Source organism: Acipenser ruthenus, chromosome 60 (assembly GCF_902713425.1).
Source record: "Acipenser ruthenus chromosome 60, fAciRut3.2 maternal haplotype, whole genome shotgun sequence".
NCBI lineage: Eukaryota > Metazoa > Chordata > Actinopteri > Acipenseriformes > Acipenseridae > Acipenser > Acipenser ruthenus.
The window spans coordinates 1,040,774-1,068,610 of NC_081248.1; the positions used below are offsets into that span (position 1 = coordinate 1,040,774).

The 27,837-nt window shown below is 40.1% G+C and overlaps 1 protein-coding gene and 1 long non-coding RNA gene across 2 annotated transcripts in view; both read right to left on the reverse strand.

Annotated features, from left to right (window-relative positions):
• Positions 1–1,745: 1,745 nt before the first annotated feature.
• On the reverse strand, positions 1,746–6,329 carry LOC131725064 (uncharacterized). Its single transcript, XR_009320415.1, has 3 exons — positions 5,604–6,329; positions 3,977–4,273; positions 1,746–2,500 (listed from the first exon to the last, which is right to left on the reverse strand). It is a non-coding gene; the product is annotated as an uncharacterized LOC131725064 (long non-coding RNA).
• A 10,926-nt stretch (positions 6,330–17,255) lies between these two features.
• LOC131725075 (Fc receptor-like protein 2) overlaps positions 17,256–27,837 on the reverse strand; it is a 33,599-nt gene continuing 23,017 nt past the window's right edge. Inside the window, exons 10-18 of the mRNA XM_059018581.1 lie at positions 26,860–27,135; positions 26,124–26,225; positions 25,850–25,880; positions 24,487–24,626; positions 23,858–23,917; positions 23,454–23,519; positions 23,289–23,339; positions 18,072–18,136; positions 17,256–17,828 (exon numbers count right to left, since the gene is read on the reverse strand). Of these exons, the coding sequence (XP_058874564.1) occupies positions 17,826–17,828; positions 18,072–18,136; positions 23,289–23,339; positions 23,454–23,519; positions 23,858–23,917; positions 24,487–24,626; positions 25,850–25,880; positions 26,124–26,225; positions 26,860–27,135 (794 nt within the window). The 3' untranslated portion in view covers positions 17,256–17,825. The remainder of the gene's footprint in view (positions 17,829–18,071; positions 18,137–23,288; positions 23,340–23,453; positions 23,520–23,857; positions 23,918–24,486; positions 24,627–25,849; positions 25,881–26,123; positions 26,226–26,859; positions 27,136–27,837) is intronic.

Consider the following 27,837-nt stretch of genomic DNA (forward strand, 5'->3'; position numbering starts at 1 on the left):
TTGCAAAATGTGTATTTTGTAAATTAGCTGTGTATATTTAATGAGGAAATCATTCTTTTTTAATGGACTATCCCTAAGACTGGGGTGTGCTGTTCACACTGTAGAAATCACAGGAAGAAGCCTGCATGTGTGCTGTGACAGGCCAGGTGAAATGTGTGCACTGACTGGGAGGCTCACCTTGGATCCTGCAGTATTGAAGGAGCAGCAGAGTGAACACAATGAAATGAATCAGAGTGAAGCTCACTCTGTAGCCAATAGCAACAGCGCTGTGCCAGGACGCTGGGGGAAGGAAGGTACAGTATTAGTGTGTGCTAGTGACTTCCATACACCTTGACTGATCTGATGTGAGTGATTCGTGCCTCTTTATATACAGATGTGCCAGGACTCAATTACTAATTAATCATTCCCTTGAATGCCAGCACGTGAACTAATCTGTGCACTCCCCGTGCTCACATACTAATACACATTTTATCTGCACGTGGAGTGATTGTGCAATCCCTGTGCCCAAATACAAATATACATTTTAAATCACTCGTGCTACATAACCCAATTTATACCCCATGTCTACAATTATTTATTTCAGCAATTCTTTTTTGCAAAACTGTAAAAATGTATTCATATTCATACCCATTGATGCTATGATAGCATTGTCTACAAGGTACTAGAAATTTCAATTTGATAATGCAGAATCTAATTCTATAAAAGTCTAGAAAATGCTGTATTGTAGGTGAACATTCTTAGATAGTATAAAAGTGTTAGGTATAGGATGATTGCTGTCATTACCAATAAGGCAATGTGGAAAAAAGTAAAGAGCTATCTGAAGACCTTAGGCAGAAAAGTATTTGTCATAAAGCTGGAGAAGGATACAAGAAGATTTCCAAGCATTTGAGTATCACAGTTTCAACTACTGTTTCTATTATCAAGAAGACTCATGGTACTGTCACAACGCTCCCTCGGTCTGGAAGAAAGAAGATTCTTTCACCAAGAACATGTAGAAGGATTGTGAGAAAGGTTAATAACAGTCCGAGATTTACTGCCAAAGATATTCAAAGTGAATTGCAAGTGGGACTGGGGTTTCCATTTCAACCATAGGTGGAGTATTGCATGATGAAGGTCTCAATGGTCGCAGGCCAAGGAAAAAGCCACACTTAGGAAAACGTCACAAGGACGATTTCTTAAAGTTTGCAAAACAGCATTTGAATGATGGATATGAGTTCTGGTCAAAGGTTTTGTGGAGTGATGACACAAAAATCAAGCTATTTTGTTACGCTGATAGTCGTTACGTTTGGAGAAAGTCTGGTGAGGCTTACAAGGAAAAGAACACCATACCTACTGTCAAGCATGGAGGTGGTAATATCCTTCTATGGGACTGAAATTTAGTTCCAATACATGGTAAAATGGATTCCATAGCATACCAAAAGATAAATTAGCCAATCACCTAAAACCCTCCGCTTCAAAACTTGGTTTAAAGGCAACTGGACTTTCCAACACATCTTGTAATTTTTTTTCCTCATCCACAAAAGCAAAACTTTTGCTACAAAAGATTTTTCCTTTAATTATTTGTTTTCTAGAAATTTCCATTGGGGTATGTAAACTTTTGACTACAACTGTATATACACACCAACAATATCACACATATCACACAACATAAAACACAAAACACGCACAGGGGTAGGGGCACCCACCACAATACACCACTGAATTTGCCAAGTATAAAAACAGTGTCTGTACTGTGCAGGATTTGTTCCCAATCCATTGTGTTGTAATTGCTGGTAATTCTGTGGTCTGTTTATTCTGTTTCTTCAGGGAATGGGAATATAATGGGATCACAAAGTGACCTATTTTACTGTGAGATCACTTTCAATCATCAAGGACAGTCATTTAGGAGGTGTTTGTAATCTTACTTTGCACTTCAATGTGTAGCTCCTGGCTGCTCTTCTTCACTCCCTGTGACTCCACAGCACACGTGTAGCTCCCAGTGTGGCTCTTCTCAGTGCTGGCTATGCTGTACAGTGCAGAGTCAGTGCTGTTAGTCACAGGCTCCCCGTCTCTCACAATGGTGTAGTGGAGTTGAGGGCGGGGGGTTTTGTTCACTGCTGCCTCACAGGTCAGGTTAAGAGCCTCTCCCTCCTTCACTGTGGCTCCTGGAGATGCTGTCAGAGTCACCCTGGAGAACAGAGCTACGAAAAGATGACATGAAGACAGGTTAGTGATTGTGAAGCTGTCTGACCAAGATATTCAAACCAATCAGAACCAGCATCTTCCATAGAGTGGGATTCCCTCAGAGCCCCCTGCTCCTTAGAGAGACAGAGGCAGTGCTGGAGTATAGAGGCTCCTTAGAGAGACAGAGGCAGTGCTGGAGTATAGAGGCTCCTTAGAGAGACAGAGGCAGTGCTGGAGTATAGAGGCTCCTTAGAGAGACAGAGGCAGTGCTGGAGTATAGAGGCTCCTTAGAGAGACAGAGGCAGTGCTGGAGTATAGAGGCTCCTTATCGTTTTGCCTGCAAAGGTAACACCAAATGTTTCAGTCAAGACAGGAACAAGTTATAAACAGGTCATTATAACAGCCTGCAGCATCCTGCCCCCCTCCCCTCCCTAGGTTCTAAAACACTTAGCTATGTCTTCATTGATAATCTGCAAGTCATTCAAACACTGGTTCAAATCCCAGCCCAGCCACTGACTCACTGTGTGACCCTGAGCAAGTCACTTAACCTCCTTGTGCTCCGTCTTTCGGGTGAGACGTAGTTGTAAGTGACTCTGCAGCTGATGCATAGTTCACACACCCTAGTCTCTGTAAGTCGCCTTGGATAAAGGCGTCTGCTAAATAAACAAATAATAATATGAAGCATAATGAGTTGAGTACTCACTTACAATAGTGTACAATAGTTGGGCATGTTACTGAAAAAATGTATTACTCGTTATTCGCTTCTTCAGAGAAAAGTAATATAATGTCCTTACTAAATAAAAAAGTAGCACATTATATTACTCATTATATTTCTTTCTCTTGTCTTGTTCTGCGAAACAGTTGCTGTGACCCATTATTTACTTTTTAACTACACATCTGGTAATTAATTTATGAACAGAGTCAAACAGGTTTTTTTTTAAATATTTGTAGTATGAATGCATTTCATTTTTAACATATAAACATAATGTACTGTATATTTCCTGACTTTCAATAATTTTGCAGTATGAAGAGAAAATCATACAAATGTTGGAATTTAATAAAACCACGAATAGCAAATCAACAATAACAACAGCAAAAACAAAAAAAGGTCTATAGAATAACAAACTATATGGTGAGAAAGCACTAAACGTGCGAATGATGGGGTGATGCAATAAATGTGGCCACCACTGTGTGAGCAAGGAAACAAACAAACAAACAAACAAACAAACAAATAAACTTCAAAATGTGTGGTGGAGATGCATTTCCTGTATGATGTTTTTAAAGTGCATCATCAAAATTGGCATGCAGGGATACTCACTTTTTTGTCCCTAGTGCCTCGCCTTATTCAAACACAAAGACTGATTTGTTTGCCCCACGGCCTATTATTGCCATGAGACATCCCAGAAGAAAGATCGCATCATAGAGCAGTCTGATGCGTCAGGGTTAAAAAAAGAAAAGACCACTAATGTACAACAGAGAAAAGGTAATGAGACAAACTAGTTTCTTTTTTTGCGGAAAATAACTGTAATATTATCACTCCCATTAAAAATCTAACTCGTTACAATGCCTCGTTATTGACAAAAGTACTATTATTACAGTAACGCGTTACTTAAGTAGCGAGTTACCCTAACTCTGATAGTGCTAGTCATGAGTTCAAGTCTTCATTGGAAATCCCCAACTCATTGAAACACTGCTATGAAGCATAATGAGTTGAGTACTCACTGACAACAGTGTTAGTCATGAGTCTAAGTCCTACTCTCAAATCATTAAATTAATGATTTAGTAAAAAGGAAGGAGATTCTGTATTACTCACCAGTTACATTTACCCAGATGGGATCGCTGTATTCAGAGTAAAACGTGTTCCTGCCCCGTCCAGCTCGACACCAGTACTCTCCACTGTGGGACAGAGCAGCAGCACTGATTGTGTATCCGGCTCCAGTTCCACTGCTGCTGTTAGTCTGGTACACTGGAGCTCCCTGCCTGTCTTTGTACCAGAGATAGCTCCAGCCACTAGAATATGCCTGAACAGAGCAGCTCAGAGTGACTGTGTCTAATTCAAATATTTCTCCTCCTCTCCCCTCCCGGGACAGTGCTGGCTTTGGTCGTCCCTCTGAAATACAGACGATGACATATACAGACTCACGTTTCCTTTATTCCTGAGTGGCTTTGGGTAACACAAATACATGTGTATACTTGCATTAAAAAAAAAAAATACTAGAAAATTTGAATAATTACTACAAATTACATGAATCTACTAGAATTACTTTTAATAAACTTGTTATTAAAAAGTAATTACAACATCCATTACTAGGAATTACTTAAACTCATCTACAGATTGCTTAAATCTCCTGACTTACTAAGTGAAAACTTATGTGATAAGTTAATTATTTAAAAAGACTATAAATGACTTCACGTCTACAAATTCGTCCATTCTTCAAGTTTATATTCTACTATTCCTTCCTTTCACTGGTTTGAAGTATTATTGTTCTCAGTGCAGCTCCAATCAGTAACTGTTCTGTTCTGACACAAAGATAGTGTGAAAGATAAGAGGACATAAATCTCCAGGACCAACAAATGAATAGAATCATGTCCTCTTAAAGCAGCCCATATGAGATGTTTATATTTATTCTTTGGTCCTGGGTAATTCTGTACCCCTATCTTAGTAATAACAAGCATTTTAGAGTTAAGATACTTTCATCCCTCGGGCATCTACACTTAATTTCCATCACAGTTAATGTAACAGCAGCTCTGAGATTAAACAGGTATGTATCCTATTTCACAGGGCGAGAACCGAGGCTAAAGTGAACGATTGTTAATTGGAGAGGTAGTTTGAGGAGTGGCCTCAGGGGATAAGATGGGATAAGAAAGGAAAGAGGTTCCCAACCGATGGGAGCCTTCTTCGCCAGAGGAGAGAGAGCGGCTTCGAAGGCAGGCTGTTCTGCAGCCTCGGGAACCAGAAACCACAAGAGATAGATTGGCTTGGCGGAGCGGCAGTCATGTAGGAGGAATAGGCTCTTGCGCTGAAGAACCTGGAAGGGGAATGATAGAATAGGGAGCTGGAAATATAGCCCAGTTTCAGTTTTGAGGAAGATAAAGAGCAGAAGCTGCTAAAGAATAGAGTGTGTGGCCGGGGGTCCCCTCTGACTCAGAAATACATTTGGAGAAAATAGGGCTTGATCATAAGCACTGACAAGCATTCAGTGTATCTTTGGTCTGGCCTCTTTCTGCTTTATTACAGCTTCTAGTCTACTCAGAGTATGAGAGTCACTCAGACCAGGAAGAGCTTTCATATCAGAAAACTTTGCAAGAACCCGTTACTTCAGCACCTGAGTTGTGTTGAGAAGATTAACACAGCTGGAATAGACTCCAGTGTGAATGTATCTGTGAGACATTACAGACAGAGAAGGGGGTGAGGACTCTCTCTGTTAGAATGAACCTACCTCTTACTGTCACCCGCACCTCTGCAGAGTCACCAGAGTAAGGGGAGTACAACCTCCAGGCTGTGCACTTGTAGGACCCCTCATCACTCTTTGAAACATAATCCACACTCAGCTCTGTGTCAGCCTGGGACTGTATCTCTTTATTATCTTTATAAAAGACAACTTTGGTAACATGAGAATTATATCGGAAACGACACCTCAGTGTCAGAGTGTCTCCCTCAAACACAGGCTGGAGGGGAGTCTGCAGGATCACCCATTGATCTGAAAAGACAGAAAGAGTTCAGGGGGATGGGGGAGGCTAGTCCTAGGTTTGCTATTCAGTCATTTTAAAGCTATTTAAATATGCAAATATGCCCACCATTTGTTACTTGAAAACAGCAATGTGAGCAGCATCAATTCAAACTGACTGGAGATCCAGAGACAGCTTTACTCAAATCAGCAAGCCAATCAGTAGCTTACAATACCGTCTCAGCCAATCAGAGTTGAGGATTGTCCAAAGATTGTCAGAATAGTATCTATAATGTAAATGACTTACATGACACAGTTAGGCTGACAGCATTACTGCGCTCCTGTCCTGATGCAGACTCACACCAGTACACTCCACTGTGGTTATACTGAGCTCCACTGATTGTGTACCAGTTTGACCCATTCCAGGCTCTACTTGTGTGTTTTGAGTGAAAGCAATTAATGAGGAATCTCCCTAAATATGATTATGGACTTGAACACAAACATAGAAAGTAAAGGCCTATGGTCACAAAATTGTGTTCAAATTTCCAAACAGGCAGCAATTTCTCCAACTTACTGTAGCAGCGTTAATCCTGTTAAACTGTTTTTAATAATATAGAAATGGTTAAGTGGGAAGATTACTGTTCTTAAAAGGCATCCACACATTCTGTCCCCAACAGTGTTCTATCACTCAGTATAGATTAATATACAAATGATATTGCTTGCAGTCTTAATAAACTCACCAGACACAGTTAATATTACTTTATCACTGAGCTGTGAGTAGAGTGGCTGATCTCCTCTTTGTCCTCGACAGCAGTACTGGCCCTGGTCAGATACAGCAGCTGCAGTGGTTGTGTATAATCGTCAGGGGAATGGAGTGTGTGAGCGATTAAACCAGACCTTGATGGCACTGTTAGGGGCTCTGAAGGAGGATCAGCACAATTGGGCTGAGAAATTACCAGCGATCACCCATGCCTGTAATAATACAGTGCATAGTGGGACTGGTTTAAACCCTTTCTTTGTGATGTTTGGCAGGCATGCCCGATGACCTGTGGATTTGGTTTTGGGGACGATTCCGTTGGAGCAGTCGGAGACTGAACCATTGGGTACATCGCCATCAACAGACTCTATGAAAGGCTTATCTGCAGACGAGCGTAGGCAAAGCAGAGAAATGCTGCCTTTTTAATAAATATAAATAATTGTGATTGTGGGATTGAAAAAGCAGCACTGTGCGAGCTACACTATGCTAAAGAAATATCACATGGAGTGACTGCAAGCTCTAAATAGCCAGTCATGGAGCCGCCATAACTGTCTTTAAAAAAAAAGTTTTTTAAAATCGAATACATTTTTCTAAAATCCCAACCCTCAGTGAGACAGCGTTTTTCCTCTTTCACACAGCCTGCAGTGCAACTCCTAACTAGACCCTAGTGCTGCAACCGTGCACGATACACGGAGACAATCGTCTTGCTAAGCTGCTTACAAAAATATTCAATTATATTTTCACAACGTTAAAGTAAAAAATGATGTCACAATATATAGAACACCATTACATCATGTAAGAATAAATCATGGATTTGAATATAAACAATAACAAGTACTTGTCAAACACCTATAAATACCTCCAATGTTTTGATTCAAACACATTCTCCCTTGAGAAAGATATGTACAACATACAACATATCGAAACGTTGGACAGCTGGCTCTTTTGAGCTAAAACATGTGTGTGTGTGTTTATATGTATTAAATAGATATTTTTGGTTTATATGTATTTAAGCACTGATAGGATTAGACGTTTATTGGGATTTTTGCATTGGATAATCTTATATTACTTACCTGTATTTCTGTACTGGATAATCTTGTATTGCTTACCAATATTCTTGAACTTGATAATAGTATCCCCAAGTAACTACATTTGGAATTGGATACTATAATATCATTTATTTATATAATACTCTGAGTAATAAGTATATTACTTTATATTATGCACTTGATTTGATTAGTTGTGGGAGGAGGCTGGGTCAAGTCGTAATATTGTTTTATTGTGGTATTGGCTGAAGAAAATAAATTATTCATTGTTTAATTCACCTCTCCTCCTGTGTGTGCGGTTCCAGGGGCAGGAGTATGGTTACAGTGGGATCCTTTAGATGCTAACCCTACTTATTGTTGCTAATAATTTTAGGACCTGTGACATTGCCACAGACTATTTTCCAGACACAGACGTTCAGTTCTCAAACGAGCGTCATGCTTTTCCCCCATACTTTGTAAATCCTGTTTTTTAAACTGTGTTCACATTGTAAACCGTTATCTTACCTTCACTCTGTCTGGAGCAGCTCACTACAGTCAGCACTGAAAAACACAAGAGAGACAGTCAGGGACTAGACCCTTTTAAAAGCACCACAGTCATGTTGCTGTTTACAATGCTCTTACCATTATCATACCGTGCTCATCAGCTCTCCCTACACCCCCACTCGACCTCTCCGCTCCGCCTCCACTAGAAGACTGGCTCTACCTCCTCTACGCTCCCCTGCCTCCAGAGCCCGCTCCTTCTCCACCCTCGCCCCGCAGTGGTGAAATGACCTTCCTACAGATGTCAGGACTGCCCAGTCCCTGACCACATTCTGGCGCCTCCTCAAGACTCACCTCTTCAAACAGCACCTGTAGAACTCCTCTGTTTTTCCCCTGGGACACTATCACCCTTCCTTAAATGCGCTTTACTTGCTCTTATCTGCCCCCTATTTTACTGCATTTAATCCTGTACTTCAGAGTACTGTAATCTGCCAAGTGTTTAATCTGTAGTATTTTGTATTTAATCATATCCTAATGTAACTATCACTGACACTGTTATCTGCTGTATAATTGAATTGTATTTTGTCACACTTGTACTTGCTTGAACCAAAGTCATTGTATTTATCTTGCTCTTAATTGTATTATTACTTGTACTGTGATACTTGAAATGTATTTGCTTACGATTGTAAGTCGCCCTGGATAAGGGCGTCTGCTAAGAAATAAATAATAATAATAATAATAATAATAATAATTGAATTGTGTTCAGAACCAGTCAGACCTTTTTTGATACATACAATATTCATACTGATTTCAGAAGAAAGCAGACTTGAGTTGTGAGTTCAATTCAATAATGGGTGTGATAAGTGTAACAGGGAGAAGGCTCGGCACACACTGCTGACAACACACACCGTAGGTGAGCATCTTAACCCCTATGCAAAAGAGCCAGGCTCCTCTGCATGTGTGCTTATAGAGCTTTTGACCTCATCTCACCAGCAGGGGTCAGAATTCATAATGGCAGAGCATCACACAACACAGCCTGTTACACTGGCTGCACAATTATCTATTAGTTTATTCATTGTGATCCATAAGGGTGAAATGATTCTGTTCTTTTGCAATAGAGGTGTGTCAAGTGGTACATGAAAACATAAGCTCTATTTTCATGAAAAAACGAAATCAATAAATAGAGTAGGAACATTTTCTAGCAGTACTCGGAAATTGTAACATTTCATTTGAAATGACAAGCATTGACACAGACCTGTGAAAAACAATAGATTAAAAGATAGCAGACCACAAGACTGGACCCAGCCTGCAGTGCTTCCTCCCTCCCACGCTAAACATGGTTTTCACACCACTGCCCACCTCCTCAGCTAGTACATTCTACAGCATGCTCTAACCACATGGTGTTCAACACTGAAAACAGTTTAACCCTTTCTAACGTACAGACTTTCATTAAGATTTAAACATTGATTTGCAATCAACTTACAGTACAGGAAACATGGTTAGTATAATATTGTATGATCACAAATACATCCCCAGTTCCCCTTTTACACAGCATATAGGAACTATCTCAACTTATGCTTTTCAATACTATAAACCTTAGAGAACGATTTTAACACTGATTATTCTTATTGTACAAAAAAGCAGCTGCTATTAGTAAAAAAAAAAAAAACCTGGTGTCTACTACTATAAAAAATTCACACAGCAGAGGGTTTTATGATGGCAATCAATGTTATAAACCTAGCAACAAAAAGTATTTTAGTCAGATTTCACATTCAGCTTTCAGAAAGCCATAAAACACAGGAGACCTGCAATCACTGGGGTTAGTTGTCTCAAAGACCTATATATTGAAGGCATATATGGAAAAACTGTCTCAAACATCTGAGCTACTGCAAAATAATTTACTTTGTTACCTTCAGATTTGTGACTTTGTACAGAATAAGACTGCTACTTTTCCCTCAGCTCCCTCCTGAATCCCATATTGATCCTTTGCTTCATTTCAATCCTGGTTGTAGAGGCGTCATATCAAATGCTCAGCATTATTCTGTCTTTGCATTGACCACCCCTATCATTAATAAAAACTGCATGGGAGCAGAATATAGGCCTTGAGTTTCTGGATGAAGTGTGACAGTCCATGCTCAGTAGAATACACTCCTCATCAATGTATGTATTAGGCCATGTCTGGCAATTCAGAATTGTACATCGTCTAAAATCTACTAAGATTTGGACGCAACCTGTGACAGGTGCAAACAAGACCCTGCCTCACATGCATATGTACTGAACCTGTCCCAGGCTGGCTTCGTTCTGGTCATTTGTTTTTGAGACACTGTGACAGAGATCGAATGATTCTTGGTGTTAGATCTCCCTCCTAACCTGTGAGGGCGCTGTGTAAAGGGAACAGGAGTACCCTAGACTAAATGGCATGGCAATTTATTTTCAGGGTTAGGTGGAAGTTGGCCATCTAGAAAAAGGGTGGAGCTACGGTACCTGAACTCAATGACCCGGACAAGAAACGGCATGGCATCTGTGGATTGGAGGAGCGGATGCACTCGTTAAGCTAGGGGTCGGGTATAAATAGGGGTCATAGTGAAAGTAATCTGTTCCTTTGTAAATGGTTAGAACAACCTAGAAGGAGACAATGTGATACGAGAAACGTGAGTGTTGTGTTTGTTTGTCTAATAAAAACGGTTTGTTTGTTATTTAGACTACTAACACGACCCAGAGCTGTAGCCGAAGGCCAGCATCAAACCCGGACACCAGCACTTCCCTTTGCTTCACAGAGAACTGGCGTTTGTGCCATGAGCACTAATTCACTCACTTTTGGTTGCGGGTCAAACCCGGGGGATTATAACTGAAGTGATACACGCCGCTGTATCACTTCACAACATTATTATTTACAGGTGTTTGCCGTCAGTCTCTGGACATTGTTAATTCAATAAACACCCTTGCATCTGAATATCGTTGCCCGTCTGTTTCTTCTGCAATGCTGTATTGCCATCACCTGCACTCAGTTACCCACATTGCCACAGACACTCTCTAAAGTTCTTAACGTACCCATTGAACCTTCCCCACTTACAGCTCTCTTTAGCGTTGTGCTCAGTGCTGCTTTCTCTGCAAAGTTACAATCTGACACCCTGGCGTGATTTTGATGGTCTGGAAACAAGCTCTTATGTACATTGGGTTAGGGATCTTCCATGTTTTCTGAAACTGGAAAAAATCTAATACACTCTGAGGGGATCCAGATAAATTCTTCAAGGCATGGCCACCTTTTCTGCTGTATGTCAACCAACTCAGGCTGACTCCAATCCCATAATCCTACAATCTCATATCATTGAAAAGTGTGGCTCTCTCTCTTCCTTCTCTTTCTCCTTTTTATCTTCTTTGTCTTTTATTTGTTTTTCTTGAGATGAGCTTGTTTTTCATCTGTTACTGATTGTTATTGTTATACCATAACAGAAATTCAATAAAAAAATTAAACGAAAGAAAGAAAGAAAGAAAGAAAGAAAGAAAGCAATGCTTGCCATGAATAAGCCCAGCATTAGCCTGCTTTAACACTTTTTTTCAACAGGAAACATCAGTGAGCTAGCTACAGTTTAGATAAGTTCAAAGGGCCGCAGCAGCATCAGTATAAATTATTGTGAGAGGGCTTTCTGTACCACTATTTAAAGTTTTCAGGTTCCTATAATTGACTGAAGGTGGCAATCATTTTAGTAAACTTACAATCCTTGTACATACATTTTTGACTTCTTTAGCTCGCTTCCATGTTTGGCAGTTCTTTTACATTTTATACCATTTATGTACCATACTTCCCATTTGATTTATCATACATTGACTAGCTTGTTCCACACTTATCATGAAACTACCAGGAGCATTTTGGTGCACACTTCCCTGTGATTTACCACGTGCTTCCCTGCTTTACCATGCATATAGTATGTTTTACAATACTCCATTTCTCTTACATAGCTTGCATACTCTGCATTTACCATGAAATTACCACAAGACACCACCTCAAAATAAATATTTGGACGTACGATCGAGTCTTAAAACCTGGAAACTTTCACTTTAACTGTCCCCAAACCAGATGGATAATCAGCAGAATATTTAATAAAGCACCCAGCAATAATACTTACATATCAGTAAGGCGAGTTCACAAGCCTGCATTCTGTCTGGAGACACTTTCAGAGGTGAAAGATCTTTAAACCTTTAAACATACAGGTTCCTCCCACTCTGCCTCTTCACTAAATGACCACAAACCTATCTCTGCTAACTTCTATTAACCAACTGGCTGTAGAAAACAAAAAAGCACTTTACTCATAACTGGTATGGTGAAACCACTGTTCAAATGAGTGGATTGAAACACTTCTCTACACAGAGAGTGCTGAGGGTATGGAATGGGTTTCCTTGTCATGTTGAGTGGATTGAAACACTTCTCTGCACAGAGAGTGCTGAGGGTATGGAATGGGTTTCCTTGCCATGTTGAGTGGATTGAAACACTTCTCTACACAGAGAGTGCTGAGGGTATGGAATGGGTTTCCTTGTCATGTTGAGTGGATTGAAACACTTCTCTGCACAGAGAGTGCTGAGGGTATGGAATGGGTTTCCTTGCCATGTTGAGTGGATTGAAACACTTCTCTACACAGAGAGTGCTGAGGGTATGGAATGGGTTTCCTTGTCATGTTGAGTGGATTGAAACACTTCTCTACAGAGAGTGCTGAGGGTATGGAGTGGGTTTCCTTGCTATGTTGAGTGGATTGAAACACTTCTCTACACAGAGAGTGCTGAGGGTATGGAATGGGTTTCCTTGTCATGTTGAGTGGATTGAAACACTTCTCTACAGAGAGTGCTGAGGGTATGGAATGGGTTTCCTTGCCATGTTGAGTGGATTGAAACACTTCTCTACACAGAGAGTGCTGAGGGTATGGAATGGGTTTCCTTGTCATGTTGAGTGGATTGAAACACTTCTCTACAGAGAGTGCTGAGGGTATGGAATGGGTTTCCTTGCCATGTTGAGTGGATTGAAACACTTCTCTACACAGAGAGTGCTGAGGGTATGGAGTGGGTTTCCTTGCTATGTTGTTGGTGCTGAATCATCAGGATCCTTTAAGACCTGATAAAATATTGGAATCAACCAGCTAGTAGGAACTGGAGGAGCACTGATGGGCTGAATGGCCTCCTCTCATTTTCTTATAAACCTTTTATAAATACAGGTAGAAAAAAAACTGTACTGGTAAATAGAATTAAGAAAAACGCACATGCACAAGCACATACACAAACACACACACACATTTAGACAGTTTCTATAGAGTATAAAACTATGGGAATGTTAATGATTCTGTATAAAACTATATTATTTGTATATTGTTCAGTAGAAGTCTATTGAAATATAATATACTTATAATACACTTGTATTGAGTCATTTGTCAATAGGACCCACAAAGCACAAACTAGCTTGTAAGCTTTGTATATGAATGTATGTAAAGCTGTCTTATGTACTGTAGACTACTCATATGATCTAATGTATCAGAATATAATTCTAAATACAATTATTTAGTGGCAATATGAAATAATAGATTTAAATTATTATTTTGTTTACATATTTCTAGTCTGTAGAATTCTATAGTTAAAACATATATCTTTTTTATAGATTTCTAAAAAGTCAATATAAATGTATTTTTATTTAGTCTCCAGACTATGCAGTTTATTAGTAAGGCTGTACCAATTCACAGAGGACTTATAAGATCATCCTCATTGATCAATGCAATGCAGCAGTGTGGAGTAGTGGTCAGGGCTCTGGACTCATGACCGGAGGGTCGTGGGTTCAATCCCAGGTGGTGGGGGGACACTGCTGCTGTACCCTTGAGCAAGGTACTTTACCTAGATTGCTCCAGTAAAAACCCAACTGTATAAATGGGTAATTGTATGTAAAAATAATGTGATATCTTGTAACAATTGTAAGTCGCCCTGGATAAGGGCGTCTGCTAAGAAATAAAATAATAATAATACATGTTTAAAGAATTATATCTGTTAATCAATTCGTTTAAAAAGCAGGAGAGGGTGGGTAGAAAATATGTTTTCTAGCAGTTAGGAAGCTGTCATTTTAAAATGAGAACATGAGAGCGAGCCCCTTCCTGTCTGCAGAGCAGTAGAGGCCACTGAGCTGCTGCACAGCATTGAATCCAGTGAAGGAGGGCTTCAGGGGCTGCGGTTGAGTGAGAGGAAGTGCTGGAGGATGAGCACACAGCAGGGTGCACAGGAAGTGGTGGCAAGACACTAAACTGACACTTTAGATTATTATTTAGAGGAGATGTTAATCTTCAATCCCTGTGAATGGGGCAGGACATCCTTGGACAAGAGATGCTGCAACTTAGAGGATTCAGAAAGCTTGAACTCGCACAGCTTTAGATGATGAATTCAATACTTCAGTGGGGTTCTTTAACAGTACAGTAGAAATCTTTCTTACATGCAGAACTTCATCTCATGAGTTAAAAACTTAAGTGAAAGCTTTGTAAACATGGCTCTTCAGCTAGACAAACATTTCAGCAAAAGCTTTACCATTACACACTATAACAAACACTGTTGAGAGACCTTTTCATTTTAAGATGCTTATATTGCACCTGCTCTGTGGATAATTATTATTATTTGTTTATTTAGCAGACACCTTTATCCAAGGCGACTTGCAGAGACTAGGGTGTGTGAACTATGCATCAGCTGCAGAGTCACTTACAACTACGTCTCACCCGAAAGACGGAGCACAAGGAGGTTAAGTGACTTGCTCAGGGTCACACAATGAGTCAGTGGCTGAGGTGGGATTTGAACTGGGGACCTCCTGGTTACAAGCCCATTTCTTTAACCACTGGACCACAGATGCACAAAGACTAAAATTAAAGTGAAGTGAAATGTCTGTATTGTGTCGCTTGCACACACAGGGCTGTGAAGAAGATAAGAACTTGCAAACAACACCATTCTAAGTAATAAGGGTGTCAGCTGTTTTGACAGGGGCCTACAAGCCAATTTAGCAAATCAGTTACAACCAGTATTTAAGGTACAGTAAACTCAAATTAGGTTACCTAAGCAAGGTGGAAAAACACTGAGCTAAAAGTGGGGTGGGGTGAGAGCTCATAGGGTGCTGTCCCTCGGTGATTGGATAATTAAGAGGGAACAGTGGGACGTGCTTTGCTTTTTGGGCATGGATATGTAATGACTTACAAATGATATACGCTTACATCATGATACACTAGCAAAGGAATTCCATGATACAGAGGGAATCCCATACAAGCAGGCAGCAGAGAAGACTGAGCCCACACTCCAGGGCTTACATCATGATACACTAGCAAAGGAATTCCAGGATAGAGAGGGAATCCCATACAAGCAGGCAGCAGAGAAGACTGAGCCCACACTCCAGGGCTTACATCATGATACACTAGCAAAGGAATTCCAGGATAGAGAGGGAATCCCATACAAGCAGGCAGCAGAGAAGACTGAGCCCACACTCCAGGGCTTACATCATGAGACACTAGCAAAGGAATTCCATGATACAGAGGGAATCCCATACAAGCAGGCAGCAGAGAAGACTGAGCCCACACTCCAGGGCTTACATCATGATACACTAGCAAAGGAATTCCAGGATAGAGAGGGAATCCCATACAAGCAGGCAGCAGAGAAGACTGAGCCCACACTCCAGGGCTTACATCATGATACACTAGCAAAGGAATTCCATGATACAGAGGGAATCCCATACAAGCAGGCAGCAGAGAAGACTGAGCCCACACTCCAGGGCTTACATCATGATACACTAGCAAAGGAATTCCAGGATAGAGAGGGAATCCCATACAAGCAGGCAGCAGAGAAGACTGAGCCCACACTCCAGGGCTTACATCATGAGACACTAGCAAAGGAATTCCATGATACAGAGTAAAAGTATATTTCATATTTCAATTTCCTCATTTCATGATACCAATATTATCAAACTTGCATCACACACACACATACACATACCACTTCCTCTGTAGCAATTGTGTATTTGTAAATGTCTTCCTTGGGTTTGTTCATGAAAACGTACAGTAACTCACAGTTCATTTCAATGAAACCCTCTCTAAATTGCTAAGCCTGCCTCAGGATTTACTGTATCACCAATCTAATGACAACAAACTAAAGAAATAAAAGCAAACAATCCAGATGTTACCCTAAAGGAATAAACAGCTAATGTTGAAAAGCACCCGCTCTGTTACTGTCCAACAGGAAAAGGCTGAGGCAACTTCATATTGCACATGATCCACTCTAGAAATATTTACAACAACATGTTTGTGTGCATGAAGTATACCTAGACTGTATAAACTATACGTTTGCAGTATGTATGTTTTACAGATTTCTAATTAATGCACAATTAGATGAATTGCTTTTGTTTGCAAACCTTTCATGTTTTACAGTATATTTACAGTATATAGCTCTGCTATTGTGAGGCTGTCATAATAATTGCACATACAGCAATCTAACCATTCACACAATGATAGAAATTGTACTTCAATATCATTGCACTGAAGATGGGCAGTTTGGAGTTACTCAGCAAAGCAGATCAATTGCTTAAAATGAATTCAACTAAAACAACAACTTTACTCCAGTGCAGAGTTTGCACCACTTGAAATAAAACAAAAATGCACAAGACTGTTTCAGTTTGTGTCTACACTGGTGCAAGAGCTTAGAGGCCATTCTAGTTAGATGAAGGACTCACTGCTGCCCCACCCAGGAACATATTCTTAGTTTTAGTTTCTTTTAAACCAACCATTCACTTCTGTATCTTATACTGTACTCACTGACATTGGTACAGTAATGTCAATTATAACTCAAATTTTATTATTGTATGTTATTGGTAGCTTTGTTTACTGTGTTAGGGTTCATGTCACACATATAAGTGTGTAGAAAAAAAAAGCTTGGATATATTTTCAATGTGTCCCTTCTCAGTAGAATGACCCTGTCCTAAATCCTCACAGCATGATGAGTGAGATTCATTTCCAGTTCAGGGGCAGGTGGAGCTGAATCCCAGGCTCTCCAGTTCATTCTGAAAGAATGGGTCTGTGTGGTAAGTAGTGCACATAATAAACCCAGTATAAACACACACAGAACACAAACACGATCACAAGTCCAAAGTGAGTGCTGAAGTGCAAGTGGTGAAATACAATTTATTAGTGAACACGAGTGCAGTGAAGTCATGGTTGGGTGCTGGCTTAAGCGATTGTGTTAGCCGTCTATCAAGAACAAACAGAAACAGTTAGACTGACAAACAAACAAAACACGATAACATGATATTAATTACATCCATTTTCCCACGGGTACTTTCAGTAAACAACCTAAGGAACAGTTCACTGGGCCACTTCCCCTAAATACCCTTAGTCACGCCCTCTTCCGATGGCACAGCCAATCACGTATCCTCCAATCCGAAACTGACACAACGCCATCCGCATTAAGGCAATGACTTCTGGTATCGTGGCCCCGCCCCCTTCCTGGATGGCCGGCTTCTGACTGACCCTGGAATGAACTGCCAAACTATCCATCACGGGGCACTCTGCTCCAGTTATACAGCGCCTTCACAGGTCAGAAGGGAGATTGTTGACTAGGATTCATTCGCTCTCTGTCAGTCTGTCTCCTTCAGTTCGACACGCTCCCCTTCTCAGTGTCTCTGGATTCAGACTGGCTCTCACTCCTGGGGACCCCCTTCATTTACTGCAGGGTGAGAGAAAGAGACAAGGAATCAGTCAGCTCTCCACACACTCAAGCAAGCAGGGTGATGAGGAACTGAGGGGGAGGGAGGCTGGCTCTAGTGGTTAGAGCTAAAGGACCTAGAGGCAGGGAGATTGGCTCTATGGTTAGTTTAGGGACTGGGAGTGAGGGAGGGAGACTGTCCCTGGTGCTTAGAGAAGAGGGACTGGGAGGGAGGGATGAAAAAGTCAATGACGTAAAGTTTACCTTCCTTTTCTTCTTTGGGAGGACTGTGGCATACATGGACTCTGCATTATCTGCTGTGGGTTTGCCTGTGAAATGCACCCTTATTGATAGAGGGAGGAGACACAGAGAGGAGGGGTTCTAGATAATCTCCAGCAGTGCTTACAGTTTAGATTACAATACCTCAGGGCTGTTAGCTGCTGGGGGGATACAGACCGGCTATTGAGTGAAAGAGAGTTACATTCATAAAAGAAGTACAGTGATTTCCAGGTGCTTGTTATAACACTGATGAGGTCATTCCCAGCCTGCTTGAGTGTTTTATAGTTTTTGATGGAGTGTCTGCAGTTAAAGCTGTATAAGATGTTCCACTGTGGAGGTTGAATATCCCTGGCCACAGTGTATAATGATTTCACAATGTGTCAGTATCAATGTTAAAGCATGTCCTGGATTCAGCTTAGTTATGTTTGCTGTGGCATTCCCTTGCTTTCGTGGATTCAAGTTTTACACAATGTTATTCTGAATACAGTAATCACCCCTCACATATCCACCCTAACCGTTTATCTGCCATGGTCAAGCTCTTCAGCAACGTCACTCACGTGTACAGCGCTAATGCAAAATGGCTACAGGAAAGTGAAAGAGAGTTGTGCTTACAACTGAAAAAAAAGTTTGAAAAAAATACTTTCACTTTTAAAATTTATCAAAGAACAAAATGAATTAATTTTATCAAATTGCTTAATGGAAAATGAAAAAACAAGCAAAGAATGAATCAGAAAAGGAGACAGCTTCTTCGGTCTTTGAGTAAAGCGATATAATGAAATTGCGTAATGTGCTTTGAGCAAATTCACAGCTCCTGAGCAGATTTTGAAGATGCTGCTCAATCTGCGAATAGCAATTAAATGTGGGTAGTTTCAAAATTGCGGCGCCCAGTTAAACATGGTCAGGACTTGCAGTAATGAAAAACAATTTTGATAACATTATATCAGCACTGGTTGAAAAGTGGAGTGGCAAGTGTTTTCTCTTGACTAAGGAACAATCTGACAAACAGCTGATTTGAAAGAGGCTCTTGTAGCTCATAAAGATGAAGTGCAATATTGTAGACTTAAAAGGTACGACTGTTTGATGATTAGTGGTGTAGAGAAGCTAATTGATAAACGTGAAACCGACACTGCCGACTGAAGAATTTACCAAAGCTGTCATCATCTAAAATAAAATAATTTAGAAGGTTTTCTTGTTGTCAAAAAGCAGTCTCCGTCTTTATTCTACAGGTTACTGACTGGTGCTGATCAGGGTCTGCAAAACCTCTTTTCTAAAAAGTGGTACTTCACCACTTCCTTTGATTTATGAGACTATTAAACGTTTGATAAGCATACCTTTCTTTCTTTGGTGGATTGACTTTTGATTTAGCAGTTTAAATACTGTGTGTACAGTATTCTTATCATATGAATAAAATACATTTTTAATTGTGTTAGTTTGTTTTTTTCCTCTAAAACTGTATTTTCTAAATAACAAGGCAAGAACATTACAAACGTTATTTCAAACTTGCTTGGAGTTTAATGTTTGAGGTTACTAGCCTCCTGAATTGTCACCCGATTTGACTGTAATCAGTGCATTCCATAGGTGTAATCAAGACACATCAGACTCATTTGAACAGTCTATGTGGTCCCCCATGAGTCACACATGGGGTCCGTAGGTGATCATCAACACATTGAATGGTGTTCACAGAGAGACAGGCTGCACCCTGTACAATTACATTATATTTTTGTGGCAAAATAATTATAGAAACATGTTATACTCAATCCAGAGACAATTATTATTTAAATATTTTAGAGACATGAATTATATTTTTGATGTCAGTTATTATTAAAAATATCTGGTGTATTTTTTATTAAATAGTAATTCCAAACATAATATTATACATTTCATGGAGGTGTGGAGAACAACAGCTGAAGATATCAGAATTTTATCTTTTGTAGTTTAAGATATTATTGTTTTTGTAAAATAAATATTTGCATAAGCGTTGCTGATGTCACTGAGATGGGCAGAGAAAACTACAGTCAGGCCTGAGGTTTTCTCTCTCCTGAAACTCAGCGTCCCCTGGTGGGCGTTTTCCCGAAGGTGCTTTTGACAAAGTTGTTTATTGGGATTATAAACACCATTATAAATCATGTCTTTAAAGTGACATAGACCCCAAAATACTTTTTTTAAAGCCCATGCTACACTAAAGCCCTGCTACTCTGATCACAAAACACTTTGAACGGAGTGTCTAGGTACTACGCTTTTAGAAATGTGAAAATGTGTTTTTTCATGCCATAGAGATGAAAGGGACAGGTGGTGGGCTCTTATTAGACCCCGTAATTCTGCAACTCCTGGGGCAAGGGGGTCTCTTTAGATGTCCAGTGGTCAGCTATCCAGACAGCCTACCCTCAAGCCTCTATGCCAGTGCAGCGCAGAACTGCATGCGTTTTTGTTTATTTAAGGCGACATACACCTAAGGATCACAAAACACGTTGAATGGAGTGCCTAGGTGCTACGCTTTCAGAGCCTGCAACTTAGCTTAAAAATCAATATTAGAGGCGTGATAGCTGCTGCACGGCAACCAAACAAGCCACAAACCTGAGCCTCTAGATGTATTATCTACATGTCCCCCTGATGCAATGTGCCACATTTCCAGCTTTATAGGATATTCAGACAGCCTGGTATAGATCTTATTTTGATATAATGAAAAATACAGTTTTCCGTCTCTTTTCCTTAAATGTAGGGATCATTATGAAGCTCTGGAAACACTTACACACTGCTATTCTGATAACAGCACACTTTGGATGGAGTTGCAAGGTGCTTCTGTTCTAGAGCAATCCTTTAAGAAAGTGTTTTTGGGTGTATGTCACTGCCTACAGGAAATCCCATTACAGTCAGCACTCACATATCCGACCCTATAAAATTTTGACTTCAGCGATGGTTAAACGCGTGTGAGGCATATCTGATTATTTAATTCTGGCCCGTTCCAACCCTTGTATCTTTTTGGTGTTTCCTGCAAAACGGACAATATCAAAAATACATAAATATATGCTGCCATTCAATTATTTTCAGCAAGTCGCTGTAAAGATGTTGCTAGCAGCCAAACAGAGAAGGAGGCGGTGCCTGCAGTGTGTAGCAAGCCTGCTAGTTTTGTGATAGTCTGTCAGCTTTATGTTGGGATTGAATTAATGGAAAGTTGGCAACCCTAATCTGAACACACCCCTAATATTGATTTTTAAGTTTTAGGCTGTGTCTCTAGATGCGTAGCACCCAGACGCTCCATTCAAAGTGTTTTGTGATCAGCGTAGCAGCCTGAGTGTAGCATGCCCAATTTCAGAGCAATCCTTGTCGGTGTATGTCACTTTAAATAAACAAAAACGCATGCAGTTCTGCGCTGCACTGACATAGAGGCCAGAGGGTAGGCTGTCTGGATAGCTGACCACTGGATATCTAAACAGACCCCCCTTGCCTCAGGGGTTGCAGAGATACGGGATCAAATAAGAGCCCACCAGCCATCCCTTTCATCTCTATATGGCATGAAAAAACACATTTTCAGGCATATCTAGAAGCATTGCACCTAGACACTCCATTCAAAGTGTTTTATGATCAGCGTAGCAGCCTGAGTGTAGCATGCCCAATTTCCAAAGTGTTTTTGGGTGTATGTGACTTTAAAGACATGATTTATAATGGTGTTTATAATCCCAATATACAACTTTGTCAAAAGCACCTTCGGGAAAACGCCCGCCAGGGGACGCTGAGTTTCAGGAGAGAGAAAACCTCAGGCCGGACTGTAGTTTTCTCTGCCCATCTCAGTGATGTTAGTGACACTTATGCAAATAAGCTAAACAGCATTTATTTTACAAAAACGATAACATCTTAAAAACTACAAAAGACAAAATTCTGCTATTTTCAGCTTCTGTTTTCCACACCTCCATTAAAATGCATGATATTATGTTTGGAATTACAGTTTAATAAAAGCATGTTAAACTGACAAGCATATGATTCATGTCTCTAAAATATGTAAGAGAAGTTTAATAATAATCGTGTCTGGATTGAATATAACATGTTTCTATTTTTTTTTTTGTATAAATTTAGTCGTTGCCAATTATTTTTTGTTATTTTCTCCCAATTTGGAATGGCCAATTATTTTATTCACACTGCAGACTCACCATGCAGCCACCCAAGAGCTACAGCGTCGGAGGACAACGCAGCTCTCGGGCAGCTTACAGGCAAGCCCGCAGGCACCCGGCCAGACTACAGGGGTCGCTGGTGCGCGGTGAGCCGAGGACACCCTGACCGACCTAACCCTCCCTCCCCCCGGGCGACGCTCAGCCAATTGTGCGCCGCCCCCTGGGAGCTCCCGTCCTCGATCGGCAAAGGAATAGCCTGGATTCGTACTCGCGACTTGCAGACTATAGAGCGCATCCTGCACTCACGTGGAGCGCCTTTACTGGATGCGCCACTCGGGAGCCCTAACATGTTTCTATTTTGCCACAAAAATATGATGTAATTGTACAGGGTGCAGCCTGTCAACACCATTCAATGTTGATGATCACCTACGTACACAGACAATTCAAATGAGTCTGATGTGTCTTGATTAGCCTATGCAATGCACTTACAGTCAAATTGGCTGAAATTGCTTACCATGACCCCCTTGCAAATGAGGCCACGGTCTCAAAGGGTTAACTTCTTGCATAAAGAATATATACATAGATAAATAATGAATCAATCATGCATCTGATCAATATAAATTTACTGATTTTATGTTCATTCATAAAAAAAAAAAATTTTACTAAAACATTTGTATTTCACTTGATGCTCATTTTTAACATCCCGCAAAATCTGTTCAGGAGCTGTGCATTTGCTCAAAGCACATTTCACAATTTGATTATATCGCTTCACTCAAAGACAGAAGAAACTTGTCTCTTTTCTCTTTGGTTCTTTTCTTGTTTGGTATTTTACATTTTGTAATTTAAGCAAAATAATTTGCTTAAAGACCGAAATAACTTTTCTTTTTGTTCTTTGATAATTTGTCACTGCTCAAATTGTGAAATGGTTATTTTTGTCGGCGATTAATTGAATCCTCACTCTGAGTGTAACATATACAGCACTAATACCCTGTATCTTTCTAAACAAGGGATTTATGGGAGCTCCCTAATAAAATCTGAATCTCAAAACAATAATTATGTGAATATAGCAATTGTTAGAGCTGTGTGAGATTCTTACCTGCAGTTATTTTCACAGCTGAGTACACAGTGTCAGCCTCAGCAGGTTTGACTGGTAAAATAAACAGAATGTTATGACAAATAGCAAAGTAAATACATTCAATCAATAGTCTTATACCAGCATTATAATTTGAGGAATTTGGAGAGCATTTGCAGCAAATCTTACCTTCCTTTTTCTTATGTTTGCTTGTGTCAATATTACAGTAAAGCACTTCTTCAAATTCTGAAGAGACTTTAAAAAATGTAAAAAAAAGAAAATGCAGATGGGTGAACGTCTGATTATAGCAGTTCAGAAAAAATGATAAAAAATATCTCGATAAAGAATACAAAACAGAAAGTAAGCACTACTGGTATGTTAATATTTACACGCTGTTTTGACTACAGGTTTTCGTTAAATGTTCGTATGTAGCTTCTAGAAAGTGCATGAGATACCGTGGCCCACTATAGACTGAACTACAAAACACAATCATGTATTTAATTATATCCAGTAGCATACGCAGGTAACTGGTATTGTATTTACAACAAATTAAACTGTCAAAAAAAAGAAAAAGAATTTACAGTGATTCTTACCTTTCTGTTTCTTATTTTGTTTGCTGGTGTCAACACTACAGTAAAATATTTCTTCATAATCTGAAGGGACATTTAAAAAAATAAAACAACAAAATGCATTGTTAAAAGAAAATTACACTAAATAGCTTAACAGTCATTCAATTGAGACTAATTGGTTTAATTCATCCTTCTACACTGGTTTCGGTAGAGGCATGTACAGTATGCAAATTTAAAGTGTCTGAATATTTTTCATTGAAAAGTTATGTGAATATTATATTTCAGCATTTATTGGATTCATTATCTTCATGATTGGTTTCATGCAATTTTAGAAATTCATTTTGGTACCCAGCTTCACTGTTACTATTGTGTGTGAGTAATGTGTAGGTTATTATTATTATTTGTTTATTTAGCAGACGCCTTTATCCAAGGCGACTTACAGAGTCTAGGGTGTGTGAACTATGCATCAGCTGCAGAGTCACTTACAACTACGTCTCACCCGAAAGACGGAGCACAAGGAGGTTAAGTGACTTGCTCAGAGTCACACAATGAGTCAGTGGCTGAGGTGGGATTTGAACTGGGGACCTCCTGGTTACAAGCCCTTTTCTTTTACCACTGGACCACACAACCTCCTCTGTGTGTCAGTAACTCACCAGGTTGCTGTGCTCGGCTGGAGAGCTCTACTCCCCCTGCTGCTTGGTCCTGGTTCTGATCCGAGCGTTCCCTGTGACAGTAGTGAGATACACCAGGCTTGATCACTTCAGCTCCACACTCCCCATCTCTATATGTTCTACTGAAGACAAGTGTAGTGTTTTGTATGACCAAATTATATTATATTTAGGGCTTCTGATTTTTGTTTAACTGATAATCGATAAAACATCCGATACAATAAATAAATAAATTGGTGTATATCCAGTAAACACCTGAACAACACTGGGAATGGCTACTCAACTCATGTTGACTTGACCCATTTCCCTGTAAAAAAAAATATGAAATAACCTACAAACAAATGTCCCTCCTTCCTGACTTGTATCTCGAATTGATTCGTTCTGAATACTTTAAACCCACCCCAACTACTGAGTGGCAGCAAATTCCTACATTTCTATTGGAGGATTGTACACAAGATTACGGATCATTGCTCTTGCCCTCGAGACTTGAAGCTATATTACACTTTGATAGGGATGACTTACACGCTTGTGAAATTAAAAACAGAATTACAAATTGTGTCGAACTGTAAAAAAAATGCCTAACACAAAAAACCCAGAAGAATATGCCTGTGACCATAAGGATTTCATTGAGGAAGACAGCACAGGAAATAAGGTTCAAGTATGTCAAGTTACTATACATATTGTGACAGAAAAATAATAAAAAAATAAATCATTTCATACAGTATATAAAAAGCAAAAGCCCTGAAAAAAACAATTGACAGAAAACTCGAAAATAGTTAAAAATAAGCACTGAAAAATGAAATTAATAAAAAAAAGACAGAAACCTTAGTTAAATAAAATACTGACAATATTGTTAAACAGCAAGTAGTTTGAGATGCCATTGTATCAGTTTATCTTGCTGTTAGATTGGTGTGATGTTTGTAATTGCTCTGAGTAGTGCTGAGAGTCACTGCTGAAGATTTGTATTGTTTCTGTGCTATAAGCTGGGAAAGTGCTTTAACTTCACATTTCATTTGCATTCTTGAGCTTCCTCAATCCCATAATACTGTCTCCATGGCTACCAGCAGCACCCATTTAGTTTGAACCGTCACTGTGTGTTAGAATGGATGCTCCTGCAATTGATTCTCTTGTGTCTGTGTTCTACCTAGACGTGTCATTTCCTGTCCAGTCTGCTTTGTGCTGAGGGATCGAAGGACACTACTGCTAGTCATGGACACCGTTACCAGAATAAAGAAGTGTTTGTGAAGGTGGAAGAGAAGCTGGGATTGAACCCTCGAGTCATGAGAAATGCTTGTCAGTGCTGTAGTGGACGAGGACCCTGTCTGTACACATACTTGTGCTGACTTACCTTCTCTTACCACCGGTGATACACGGGAAACCTGCAAATGAATAACACTGTTTCAGCTTGTTTATGTACTGTAAGTGTCACAAACATCCTAAATATTATGGGATAGTTAGCTGTGTATATAAAATGAGACAGTACGTATTAATTCATCATCTTTAAAAATGGGCTTCTCTAAATGTTATGGCAGTTGTTTTTCACTAGAGAAAGCGCAGGAAGAAGCCAGAGTATGTGCTGTGACAGGACAAGTGAAACATGTAATAAAACACTGGAGTCTCACCTCTGATCTTGTGATAGAGGAGAAGCAGAGTGAACACAATGAGAAGAATCACAAAGAAGCTGACACTGAAGCCAGCAGCAGCAGCAGCGCTGTGCCAGGACGCTGGGGGAGGAAGGTACAGGATCAGTGTGTGCTAGTGAGCTCCATACACCTTGACTGATAGGGCTGATTCTGCACAATGGGACTGGAACTGTTATGTACATGAGTTACTCCTGATCATGCTGCTTCAAGAGCTGCAATGAAGAAGCAGCCACTCTGAGGACTGGGGTTGGTTTGATCAACCTTCAAAATAAGCCACTGTTGGATATTTTTTATTTTTTTTTAAATTTAACAGTACCAAAGAATTACATGGTTGATGCAATCCAGGGTGATCGCACAGCTTCTAAAATCCTACTGTGTCTTATCCCGACAGGGAGCAGGCTGATCAAATCAATGCCTTAGTTTCTTGCACGTTTAATATTAAACAGACAGCTAGTCCTGCAGCAACAGGAGGTTATTAATGTCTGCTAAAATCTCTGCTGTAACTCAGAAAGCAAAACAATTAGATCCATAATATTCATCACCAAAAAATCATAAGATACTAGGTTGAGTACAAAAACACAGTAAAAAAAACAACTTCAACATATTTTAACAAACAACTCCATTACACACTGCTGGTAATTAATTACAGTGCAGTTCAGTACCAGCCTGTCTATGCTGTCTGTCAGTGATCCCTATACATAGATTTTATTCTTACTTTGTAGTTCAATGTGTAGCTCCTGGCTGCTCTTCCTCACTCCCTGTGACTCCACAGCACACGTGTAGTTCCCAGTGTGGCTCTTCTCAGTGCTGGCTATGCTGTACAGTGCAGAGTCAGTGCTGTTAGTCACAGGCTCCCCGTCTCTCACAATGGTGTAGTGGAGTTCAGGGCGGGGGGTTTTGTTCACTGCTGCCTCACAGGTCAGGTTAAGAGCCTCTCCCTCCTTCACTGTGGCTCCTGGAGAGGCTGTCAGAGTCACCCTGGAGAACAGAGCTATGAAAAGATGACATGAAGACAGGTTAGTGATTGTGAAGCTGTCTGACCAAGATATTCAAATCAATCAGAACCAGCATCTTCCATAGAGTGGGATTCCCTCAGAGCCCCCTGCTCCTTCGAGAGACAGAGGCAGTGCTGGAGTATAGAGGCTCCTTGGAGAGACAGAGGCAGTGCTGGAGTATAGAGGCTCCTTGGAGAGACAGAGGCCGTGCTGGAGTATAGAGGCTCCTTAGAGAGACAGAGACAGCGCTGGAGTATAGAGGCTCCTTTGAGAGACAGAGGCAGTGCTAGAGTATAGAGGCTCCTTATCGTTTTGCCTTTAAAGGTAACACCAAATGTTTCAGTCAAGACAGGAACAAGCTATAAACAGGTCATTGAAACATCCCACAGCATCCTGCCCCCTCCCCTCCCTAGGTTCTAAACTCTTAGATATATCTGCATTGATAATCTGCAAATCATTCAAACACTCTCAAATCATTAAATACATATTTTTCTTGATATTTTTTTTCTTGGTGTTGAAGAAACAGCAATGAGATGATTTTTAAAATAGACAACATCTACTGTGAATATTAGATATGCTTTGTCGTGGTGTTCTATATGACATCAGACATCACTTTGATTTTAGCTATTGCATGGTAGAGTTGTTGGGAAACTCTTAATAGACAGAGAGGCATAGAGAGGAATATAATTTAAAATTGA